The following is a 12,807-nucleotide window of genomic DNA, read 5'->3' as shown; positions in this document are numbered from 1 at the left end:
GTTCAAAGCTCATCTACAAAAGAGCAACTTTTAGTATATGACTTAACTACAGAAGAGTCAAAGTTTTCAAACTTGTCCCAACACCTTTTAGCATAGCTTAGCATTAATCATTGAATCGCATTAAACCATTAGCATATTGCTGAAAAAAGAAAAATCAAACAAAAGTTCAAATTATTTTCCTATTTAAAAGACAGGATGTATTGATATTAGACAGCACTGATACATAGTTTCCTAGCTGGGGAAAATTTTCAGGCACTGTGTAATATCATGACGCCTGCTGCGGCGATGGTAATGCAAAGTTCCTTGATTAATACACCAGAATACTCCAGGACGAAGCATAGTTCCTAGCCATATCTCCCTGCAAGCATAGTTCCTAGCTATATCTGCCTACAAAATAGCAACTTTTAGTACATGATGTAACTACAGAAGAGTCCAGGTTTAAATAAAAAAAGATAGCTGCTAATGGTCTAATCTGATTTAATGATTTATGCTAAGCTAAGCTAAAAGTGCTGCCACCAGACTCAGAGATTGGTTAAATGGATTCACAATGGGTAAAACTCTTCTTTTTTTTTTTTTTTTACTCTAGGGAACTCTTTAACTTTAGTAATCTGAATTGCTTACGCATTTGCAGAGGACTTGAAGTGTTATGAACTCCCAGTCATTGCCCCAACACCACCATTGACTTGTAGACTTGAACCTGCAAAAAGCACAGATATACTGTCATGCACTTGTTAAAAAGAATAAAGGGATTTTACTGGGATTAAATAGATAGTTCACTTAAAAAGTATATTCTGTCAACTTTTACTTTATCATTTCAAAAGTTGGAAACTGCTACCCATTGATTTCCATAGTATTTTTCTTTTCTATCATTTTCTAACATTCTTCAAAACATCTTCTTGTGTGTTCAACAGAAAATGTTTGAAACCACTTGAGGGTAAGTTTCATTTTTAGGTGAATTGTTCCTTTATTCATTTTATTTACTATCATTTTTTTTTACCGTGAGTGAGGGTGTGACTTCTCCAGGGTTTGTACACGATTCCTCCTTGAGAGACCTCTACGTTACCCTCGTCTTCAACCTCATAACCTTTAAAGGCAAGATTAAAGTGCATTTGCTGAGTAGAATTAATTGTAAAGAGATAAACAGCTCTTCAGACTCAAAAGAAATTCAGTGTCATAGACAAGTCAAGTTTACCCATTTCGTCACCTGTGATTTCATTAGCGGTAGGGTTGTGTCTGGCTGCTGAATCATTCATTCTGGCCTGTTCAATTGAAAAGCATGATTAAGCGTAGCATTTACGGGTTTTATTATAGTTTGTCATTTCATTAATTACACATACATGGATCAAAGATAATACATCCCATTTTGGTGTCTGCCAGTGATTTTATATACAGTTGCAATCAGAATTTTTAGCCCTCCTGTTTATTTTTTCCCTAATTTCTGTTTAACGAAGCGAAAAAAATTTTCAACACATTGCTAAACATAATAGTTTTAATAACTCATTTCTAATAACGTGATCTATTTTATCTTTGCCATGATGACAGTAAATAATATTTGACAAGATATTTTTCAAGACACTTCTGTAAAACTTAGTGACATTTAAAGGCTTAACTAGGTTAATTGGGTTAACTAGGCAGGATAGGGTTATTAGGAAAGTTATTGTACAAAGATAGTTTGTTCTTTAGACTATCGAGAAAAATATAGCTTAAAGGGGCTAATAATTTTGACAATCAAATAGTTAACAAAATTAAAAACTGCTTTTATTCTAGCCAAAATAAAACAAATAGGTCTTTCTCCAGAAGAAAAACTTTTATCAGAGATACTGTGAAAATTTACTTGCTCTGTTCAACATCATTTGGGAACCATTTAAAAAAGAAAAACAATTCAAAGGGGGGCTAATAATTATGATTTCAACTGTATATATAAAGCAGATTAGACGAAAATAAAGTGTCTGCTTTGATGTTTCAGATAACTTGTGTGGAAACGCAATATCAAAGTATTGGTAAAAGAATATCACATTGGTAATTCAGCTTAACAGATTTTTTAAATGTAAAAAACAAAACATTTATTTTAGCCAGTAATTATAATGAAATGTAGTGTGATCATTTATTCATCTTCAAACTATTTTAATATTATAAATGACTGGTTTGAAGTATAGTGGCAACGTATAAAATGTAAAACCCCAATGGCTGCACTGTGAGGCTTAAAGTCACATTAAATCAAATTATTATTTTATTTAAAAATTAATATCATTACATTATTATCATCAAAGAATAATTATTCAATATTGTTAACTATTATTCAAAATATATAGGATTTGGTACTAAAAATAAATGTATGATAGTTATAGTTTTCTCAGTAAAAAAGCAATAGCAGGAAAATGTTTGAAAAATACAATGGATAAAATAATGGAGAGGAAAAAAGGACCACTTAAAATTTCTCTCGATTTACCATTTACAGTTATAGATTCAGGAAAAGCTTTAAAATAAAATATAATGATGTAATTTCGAGTACTTTTTGCATGAATTAATAAAAAAACACTTTATATGTTATTTATATACATTTTTTGACAACAATACCAAAGTGTAGCATATGAAAAAAAGAATTGGTGGAATAACTATGTTTTTGTAAACACAACAATTGAAAACATTAATTATTCTGACTATTTCTTTTGTTCACACAGTACTATTTCATTATTTGATCCATCACTCACCACGCTCACTAGTGTGGATGGTGGTTTCTGCTGAACAGGTGCGCTGCTCTTCTCCAATTCAAAGGAATGTCTAAAAAAAATAACAGATGAAAATTAATTTGAATTTAAAGCCTAGTCAACTTCTGATGATCTTCTGAACTTAATGGGTTTAATCTTTTATCATAGTTGCTTATATAAGCTCTATTTTTGACACTAACTAAGAGTGCAATAAAAATATGGTGTAAAGTTGATCCCACACGCAGTGGCCTCTGGTGGCCACAATTAAAACTGCAAATGACGCCACGTCGCCATATTACTGTGAATTATAATTTTTGTATGAATAAATTAGCTTTTTTTACCACCTAAAATTCAATCTATTTCACTGACAAACTAATGTAACTGCAAAAATGCTAAAAACTGCAGACGTTTCACTCAGACACTGACTGGAGTGATTCTTGTATGGCCTCTGGTGGATGAGATTAAAAATGACAGCATAGCTACATAAATGTACTTCAATCTCCCAAGTCATTATTTAGGTCATTTTAAAAAGCTAATCTCTAATTTAGTGTGTGCGTGTGTGTGTGTGTATATATATATATATATATATATATATATATATATATATATATATATATATATATATATATATATATATATAAACAATTTTTGATGCGGAGTAAGAAACACTTCTTTACAATAAGAAAAAAAAATTACATTTATTATTTTAGTTTATCAGGTTCGTGACTGACCTCTAGCGGTTGACATAAAAACAGCTACTACGAATAAATGTGAATTTATCTCAAATCCTTTTTGAAAATTTACAATTATAATTTGTATAACTTGTTACCCATACGAAAATCAACCTTAATTTTACTACAATAAAACAAAGCATGGTAACCACACATCAACCATGTTTAACCATGGTATTTGTAGAAAAGTGTGGTTAACAAATTTGTCAATGCACCAAACCATGGTTACTGCACTTTAATTAAAATAAAATCATGGTTAATTTTGCTTGAACATTTACTTCTGGGATTAATAAGAATGAGACTGGTGTTTGACTAATATATCATCCCTATGCAGACGGAAAATACAACCTCACAATATCCGGTACTACACTGTAAAAAAAATCCTGGTTACCTTCAACTTTTAAGTCCATTGAACTTATATTATGTTAAACTGACTTAAAACAGCTTGCGTAACTTAATATTATACGTTAAAACATGATTAGCTTAGATTAATAAGTTATAATGACCTAAAACATATGCTGTCTATTAAATTGATCTTTAATTTGTTACAGTGTACATATCAGTGCCTTTTTCATGTCCTCTTATGTAAAATACAGAGAAGTGTGTGTAAGATTCAGTCCTCTGTCTTTAGTTTTGGGGCAACATTCCTGCCTCATTCCTCACAAATTTCCGGAGCAGAAAAACTTGACAGTGGCGTCTAGGAATGCAGCTTACAGCAATAGTGCAGGTGAGTTTCTCCTGCATGTATTGTCACCCATTTACAGTTGACTTCATCTTTTGAGGTGTTTTTTTTTGTTTGTTTGTTTTTGTTAAAATTCAGAAAGAAAGGTCATTTGGAATTTCCTTACTTTTTACAGCTCGCACAGAGAACAAGGAGTACAATGCTGGCGATAAAGAGGATGACTATGGAGAGAAATGCAGCCGTTGGTTGTTCTGTGAACGCCAAGCCCACTAGATCTGTGCTGATGGGTGCCATGACTGTGCCACCTACAGGAAAACAAATCAAATGCTGAATACATTATTTCACTAGTTACATACAACTATGAAATCATTTAGGAGACCACTTGGAAATACTCAATTTCTTTTGATTTACTATTTAGCTTATATAAAATGTCATTTTTGGTTTGTTCTGAGAAACACTGATGACTTTTCTTCAAAACATGTTTACTGAAAGTGTCATTTATAACATAAAAACATGACAACTAGTTAAAATAATAAGTCATTTTCCATATATTTAGTTTGATTTCTAGATAACACTGTAAAAGTTTTAACTTGCATGTTAAAACTTAGTGAAATAACCCTGATTTTCAACCACAAACAAATGAAAACATATTTAAAATGGTTCTGCAAGTTAATTAATTAAGAAATGCTCTAAATGACAATATTTTATACAAAATATGGAAGAAATGTTACCATCCCTTAATAAAACAACACAGATTTACAGTTTACTCAAACACACAATTAAAGCCATTTTATTATAGCATTTTTCACGCTGTACACAGATCAGATCTCTAAACAGATGCATTACGCAACAGAGTACAGTCATTGTGGGCATGATGTCCTATTTAATTGTGGTTTATGATTCACACTATTCAATATCTCTCATGAAAAGAACATGCAATGATCATTTGAGTTATATCATCAGGTGCTCTTTTAAATGGTCTGTTTTGTCTTTAAGAATATTACTCTGATGTTTACTGCCTAAATGTATTAAATATTATACAAAATGTAATAATTATTGTAAATTGCGCCATACAAATAAACTTAAATTAAATGTAAAGCAACAAAATATTTAAAGAAACAAAATATTCTAGATGAGACCTTTTATTCGCCAATTTAAGGAAAACTTTGTTCAAAAATAGGCTCATTTTACAAGAGTTAAATTGGTGATACACTACGATATCATGTATTAAATTTTAGCTGATTTGTAAAGCAGCTGGGAGACGTTGGCTTTTACAGAGTTAGCTTAGCAAAGCTAAGAGATGCTAATGGTCAAATCTGATTCAATGATTTATGCTAAGCTAAGCTATAAAGGTCCACCCGCTAGACCCAGATAGTGAATTAATGGATTAAAAAAAGATTTTGAGTACAGTCGTTGTGGGCATGATGTCCTTTTTAATTATGCCAGATTCATAATGATTCACACACACAAAAAAAAGAAAAACATGCTATGAGTATTTGAGTTATATCATCAGGTGCCCTTTTGAATTGTCGGTTTTGTCTTTAAGGATACGACTCTGATGTTGACCGTTTAATATAAAGAAGCAGTTTTAAGGAAACAAAATACTCTAGACGTCGCCTCGTTCATCTCCTAAAGGAAACACCACACTTTGTTTGAAAAGAGGCTCGTTTTACAACTCTCCTAGGAGTTAAAATAATAGAGCTCCTATACATTTCTGCAGATAAAATATAGCAACTTTTAATTTTTCATTGGTCTGAGTACAAGATGTAACTACAGAAGCGTTGAGTTTAATAAAGACATTATCGAAAGTCTTTTTTTTTTTTTGAGCGAGATGCCAATGGTCTAATCTGATTGAATGATCTAAGCTATAAAAGTCCACCGGCTAGACCTAGACATCAACTAAATGGATTAAAAAAGGTTTAACTGTAGGGGAGTTGTAAAATGAGTCTATTTTCAACACAAAGAAATGGAGTGTTCCATTAAGGGCTATTAAATATGAATTGCCATTACAGGATTCATCCATCCAAAATTGAAAATTATGTAATTTAATCACCTTCCAAACCCTAATTGACTACAAGCAATTATTTAAGTACAACAAAGCTTCAAAAAAAATTCCACAAGGTTTGTATGAGAAAAGTACTAATAGCAAAGCCTGACTTATGAATGAATCATTCATTTGACTCAGACCTTTTTGATAAATTGGTTAGTCCATTTTAGAAAACAACAGTCTGAAACTGGACGTGATCAAGCTGGATCTGATACAATTCAGTCTGTTTCGAACCAAAGCCTATTTGAAGACTTGGAATATTGAGAGTGGACTACTTTTATGACTTCTAAACATACAGTTTAGATCCTTAAAAGGTTTGTGGAATAACCTATTTCTTTCTCCACAAAAGGAAGTAAATCATACTGGTTTGGAATAAATTGAAGGTGAGTAAATGATAGCAAAAGCTTTATTATTTCTTTGCAAACTATTACAGCAAAAAGTAAAGTTTGTTTATTTTCATATGAAACTCCAATTGTGATTGTTGTAATTTCACCAGGACAACAAATCAAACCAGACTAACCGCTTTTTAATGAGACAGTAACTCGAGTCCTTGGTGGCTGTTTGGTAGCAGCGTTTCTTTTACATATCTACTGTATAATTCAAATAGTACAACAGGTACTCGAACTAAACCTCACCCCAAAACCAAATCATGAAACAGGTTCCAGAACAAAACGCAGAGATCCACCTGCTGTTAGTCATTTACGACATTAAACTATTCGCACCTCTCCCAGTTTCACGGCTCAGTTATTACTTACTCAACAAAACAAATTCAATATTGCATAAACTTCTTTAAACTTCCAAAACTACTTTAAAATACATCTCTTTTTAAGAAAACATCCTGAATTGTGCTTTAAATTTATCTAATTGTAAATAATAGGTTGACAGGTGTAAAGTATATTGTGATAAATTAATTTAAATATACATAATGTAAAATATAGAATACCTGTACTGGATAATAACTGAGTGACCTCCTCCTGTTAGTGAACTCTAAAGTTCAGATGAAGTCCTGCTCTCTTACCCTACATATCGGTGCAGAAAACAGACAGACGTCAGGCGCTCCTGTCAAAATTACACTGACTGTAGCTTTCGGACAGGAAGGTGAAAAAGAGCTTCGACAAGCCCATTTCCTCATTCCTGCACTCGGCTTTCCATCAGACAGACTGACAATCACTCATTCATTGACTCCGCATGCATAGATTCCTCCCTCTCACACCCTGTTGTCATGATTTCTAGCTGGGGTGTTGTAAATGTTACTGCATTTTAGTATTATTTTAAGGGATTTGTACTTCACCCAATTACAATTCAAACTGGCTTGTGTTTGAGTACAATGCTGAAAACAATAAAAAAAACAACTTTTAACCAATTTTTTTCATTCTTAATTTAATTCAATTCAGTTTCTATTTATTTTAATCAGTCTCATGCACAATAAATATAGTAAACAGAATCAAATGGGCATGTAAGAACCAATGATTTATGTTTTTTGCAGCATTGTTTCAGCTTGTTATTATTTAGAGTGCTCAGCATATTTGAGTACATCACTCACAAATCTCTCATTTAAATTAACATTTACTATAGGATGCTTTCCAATATTATATTTCTGCATATACATTAGATTAGTCAGCACTGAAGCCAAATCTGGAGTTAATCTAACAAAATAACCTATGAAAAAATGAGCAGCCCACATTTATATATTTGGGGAAGATATTGAATAAAATAATAAAATAAGAGAGTAAAAATCAAGAGAAACAAAAAAAAAATAGTTTTGTTTTAATTTTTGCAATATTTTGCATTAATTTAGATGTATTATCTTTATATTTATAAACATGTTTGATGACTAAAATATTATTTTGATAAATATATCGATTAAATAAATCTGTTTTGCCCAAATGCATCAAAACCTATATTCACTATGAAATGGTTATAAAATAATCATTTTCAAAATGGGGTGTATACTCAATTAGCCTAAGCACTGAAGCTAAGGCAAAAATGAAGAGACCCCTAGAAAATTCGTAGTTTATTTATAAATTCATGTGTTTGAATAAAAAAGTTTTACTGGTAAATATTAAAGTACTTTTAAGTCATTTACTTTTTTAACTTTAAAGTGTATTTTCAGCCAAATACTTGTACTTTTAATTGAGTAAAATGTTCACTCATTTTGGAATACGGATATCTAGTTAGAGAAATTAAAACAAATCACTAAATTGTACAACCCATCACACACAGATGACAATACATCATAACTCCTCTAAGAATAGTTTTATTAATTACAGATGAAACACGATTGGCAGAGAAAATGACTGTAAACATGTGTACAGACGGTCACCTAAAGTCCTACCATTCCAGCTTCACCTCTCTCTGACGTGCGAATGACACAAACCTGGAAGTGTTGCCACCCTAAAAGGGCTCTTCTAACTTGCTTACTACTAGTCTAATAGTCTAATAATTGCTCACTACTAGTCTCTCTGTGGGAACACTGGTAATGTAACTAACAGGATTTTGCATTTATGCAAAATTAAGACGTGAACTTTGAAACTTACTAAAATAATTCTCTTGACTGCAGCACTCATTTCCAGATAAAATAAATTTGCATGGTATAAATGGTGCAATGTTATGATGTTATAAAAACCCAAGGATATGCGGTGTTATACCTCAGTTACAATAAATAAATAAGTCAGTGCAATAGCCTAGTTATTAGCGTGCTGACATATAGTGCAGTAGCACTTCAGGGCATCCTGATTTCGAATCTTGGCTTGAGGAAATATAGACAGCAGTTCTAAAATAACCAAAATAAAAAGGATTTAAAGATAAATAGAAGTAAAAGTTGCTTCAAAAAAAGAATAAATACACCATAAAGCGTTTAATAAAAATTTATATATATATATATATATATATATATATATATATATATATATATATATATATATATATATATATATATATATATATATATATATACACACACACACACACACACACACACACAGTTGAAGTCAGAATTATTAGCCCCCCCTAATTATTAGACCGCTTGTTTATTTTTTTTTTCCCCCAATTTTTGTTTAACTGGGAGAAGATTTTTAACACATTTCTAAACATAATAGTTTTAATAACTCATTTCTAATAACGGATTTCTTTTATTTTTGCTATGATGACAGTAAGTAATATTTTACTAGATATTTTTCAAGACACTTCTATACAGCTTAAAGTGACATTTAAAGGTTTAACTAGGTTAATTAAGTTAACTAGACAGGTTAGGGTAATTAGGCAAGTTATTGTATAACTGTAGATTGTTCTGTAGATTATCAAGAAAAAAATAGCTTAAAGGGGCTAATAATTTTGTCCCTAAAATGGCTTTTAAAAATTAAAAACTGCTTTTATTCTAGCCGAAACAAAACAAATAATACTTTTTCTAGAAGAAAAAATATTATCAGACATACTGTGAAAATCTCCTTGCTCTGTTAAACATCATTTGGAAAATATTTAAAAAAGAAGAATAAAATTCGAAGGGGGCTAATAATTCTGACTTCAACTGTATATATATAATTTTTTAAATAAACATTTTTTTATCAGGTTTCCATTGTGCCATTATGCCACACCTCATAACCAATCCATTTATGTTCAATGAACTGTACTTTGTTTCTATGCAAAAATGAAAAGAATTTTCAGTGGCTCTTTTTGAGTCAAAAAAAAAAAAAAGTTTGTGCAGAATTTAAACTGACAATGTAAATAAGTGTGGAAAAGTGTGACAACAGACTGTAGCCTCTGACTATATGCATGAGTGGTTTGGCTTAGTGGACAATGGTTAAGCTCATAGGTTCCAAACTGAGTGCTGAAAGGTTGATTTATGCGTTCACCCAACCCATCGCTTCAGGGTGACTTCTCCCTATACTTGTACTGTAAGCTGTATTGAACTGAGGGTATTTGCTAAAATAGGTTTATGTAAATTTAATACATGCAAGTTATTACATAAAGCTAAAAATAGGGTTACAGTGAGGCATGATTGTCCATAAAAAAATGGATCCTTGACAACACAAAGTGAACATTTTGATATGTTTTCTTTACTATTGTGATGTACACTACTTGACAAAAATCTTGTTGCCTTTCCAAGTTTTAGGAACAACCAATAATGACTTCTAGTTGATCATTTGGTATCAGAAGTGGATTATATGAAAGGCAAAGGCCTCTAGATTACACTTATTTTACCAATATAAAATATGATCATGCCTGATTTTTAATTATTAAATTAAAACAGTAAGGTCAGACTTTGCTGAGACAAAAGTCTTGTCGTGGTAAAGTGGAACAAGAATTAATATTGTGTATGACTCATATGAGCTTGGAGTTGAGTAACTGCATCCATACATCTCTGCAATGACAAATCACTAATTAATAAAGTCATCTGGAATGACAAAGAAAGCATTCCTGCAAGACTCCCAGAGTTCATCAAGATTCTTTAGATTAATGTTCAATGCCTCCATCTTACCCCAGACATGCTCAATAATGTTCATTTCTGGTGACTGGGTTGGAAAATCCTGGAGCCTTGATTATGAATTGATTCGATCAAACAGGAGTAGTAAGATCCACAGCCGTACACATATACAAGTGAAACGGCTTCTCAAATGGAGGGAGAAAAAAACTGTAGTACCATTAAGATTTAATTTCATTTTCAAGTGACACTTTTCGTTTGTATTGTGACATACAGAGTTTACTCTGGCTTACTGAAAAAATGTATTTGTAGGATGATACTTTTTGCTGCATGTTTTATATACACAATATCAACAAAGAAATGGCTGCTTGGATGAGAAAAACGTAGGATTGAGCTTAATTTTGTCCATTGTGAATTGATTGGACCATCCTCACCATTAAAACAAAGTTATTAAAGTAGTATTTTCTTTTCTTTCTGATGTCTATTAGCTATGATAAAATGACTTCTATATTGTTTAAAACCGACCAAAAAAAAAGTAAGGCAGCCTTACGGTTCTTGTACATCAGGAATCTAATAGACATACTGGTCACAACATTGGGATATAAAAAATAAGGGATACTTTATTATATAAATACGAGAAACATACGGGACAATATTAAACGGGATAAGAGCAGGATACAATGGTAAAGAACTGGACAATCCTGGAAAAAAATTAGAGGGTTGAGGGGTATCACTGCAATTGTCTCTTCTGTCCCTTTGCATGTACTTGTATATCTGAATGAAACTGCATCAGAAATAGGAAAAAATTACTTAGCAAGACTTGATTTTGTCACTTGTGAATTAATTGGACAGTTGTTGACATTAAACAGAAGTTGTGACAATCTCTTCTTCCACATCTAAACAGAAAAAGTTCTCAAATTATGAATGAAGCAAGGAAGAAAGAAAAAGTGGGACTTTATTTTGTCCTCTGTGAATTAACTGGATTGTTGTCATTTGCTCTAGGCTGACCTTGTGCGAGTGAGTGACCTGTATTATGAGGGCATTTTAATTTGAATGACTTTGTAAGAGTCTATATATCAGCTTTTAATTCTCCTGTGCAATATCGCTTTTAAAATTAACTGGTTTTATGGTTGCACATTATTTTACATTACTTGTACTCATTACTTTTTAAAGTGCTCTTAGTTACATACTGTAATTATGTTTTAAAGCATAGGTCTCAAACTCAATTCCTGGAGGGCTGCAGCTCTGCACAGTTTTGCTCTAACCCTAATCAAACACAACTGATCCAACTAATCAAGGTGTTCAAGACTACTAGAGACTATTAAGCAGGTGTTAGTTGGAGGTGGTTAGAGCTAAACTATGCAGAGCTGCAGCTCTTCAAGAATTGAGTTTGAGACCACTGCTTTAAAGTGATATTTCCCCATAAAAACAAAAAAATCTGTTGTCATTTAATCCTTTTTACTTCTGTTGAACACAAAGAAATAAATACTGAGGAATACATATTTTTAATGGTTTTTAAACTTACATTTTCCCATTTCGCCGTCTGTTTCGCTCTATGGTTTCGCTACATGTGAAAAGCATCTCATCACCTTTCAGCATTTGTCACAAATTACATGACATCACCACGACCGAGGAGCTCGGCCGGAAACGCCACGACCCGAACCAATCACATTGATCGAGCATACCGTTGTTAATATTAGGAGGAAAATGAGTATATTTATGCTTTTTTGGACAATTTGGAAAACGCTTTAACAAAATTTAAGATCTCGTAAAACATGATTAAGATTTTAATATTTTTTAAGACCCTGTGGACACCCTGAATATTGACTAATATGAAATGCTCATATAATTTATTTACAATGCAGTTTGTAAAGTATTATTCTCTGTCTTTTAGTAGATATATTATATGATAAATTTACTTTGTTTACCAAATAGGTGGATCTAATTGGATTTACATTGTAAACATTAAATAAAAAGTTAAAAAGGTATTTTTTTAATTTCAAATATTAAGTTTTTGGTTACTCTCAAAATCATCATTCTCAGCAGAAATAGCAAAAAAATATCCGCAGATTCTGTCTGGCCCTGCTAATGACTATTTCAAGAGTTCCCACTTAGATATGCTTAGCGGTAATAGCAAGTTTGTCATGCTGTCCCGGGAGAGAACCCTGAGCTAGGAGAAAATTGAGCCCAAGGCTCCTGGCTGATCAACAAGCATATAA

General features: G+C 31.9%; 1 protein-coding gene across 43 annotated transcripts in view; it reads right to left on the bottom strand.

Moving 5' to 3' along the window:
* Positions 1–12,807, bottom strand: part of si:ch73-204p21.2 — a 38,230-nt gene that overhangs the window by 1,371 nt on the left and 24,052 nt on the right. For 10 of the 43 annotated variants that reach the window (XM_073928341.1, XM_073928338.1, XM_073928339.1 and 7 more), the window contains exons 6-11: positions 7,112–7,187; positions 4,288–4,426; positions 2,712–2,781; positions 1,193–1,259; positions 998–1,084; positions 622–697 (exon numbers count right to left, since the gene is read on the bottom strand). In XM_073928341.1, the coding sequence (XP_073784442.1) occupies positions 645–697; positions 998–1,084; positions 1,193–1,259; positions 2,712–2,781; positions 4,288–4,415 (405 nt within the window). In that variant the 5' untranslated portion in view covers positions 4,416–4,426; positions 7,112–7,187 and the 3' untranslated portion in view covers positions 622–644. Of the gene's footprint in view, positions 1–621; positions 698–997; positions 1,085–1,192; positions 1,260–2,711; positions 2,782–4,287; positions 4,427–7,111; positions 7,244–12,807 lie in introns of those variants that run through there. The other 33 variants (XM_073928359.1, XM_073928357.1, XM_073928360.1 and 30 more) reach the window with 6 other exon arrangements.

Source organism: Danio rerio, chromosome 17, assembly GCF_049306965.1.
Source record: "Danio rerio strain Tuebingen ecotype United States chromosome 17, GRCz12tu, whole genome shotgun sequence".
NCBI classification, from domain to species: domain Eukaryota; kingdom Metazoa; phylum Chordata; class Actinopteri; order Cypriniformes; family Danionidae; genus Danio; species Danio rerio.
This window is presented reverse-complemented; position numbering and strand designations above follow the sequence as displayed.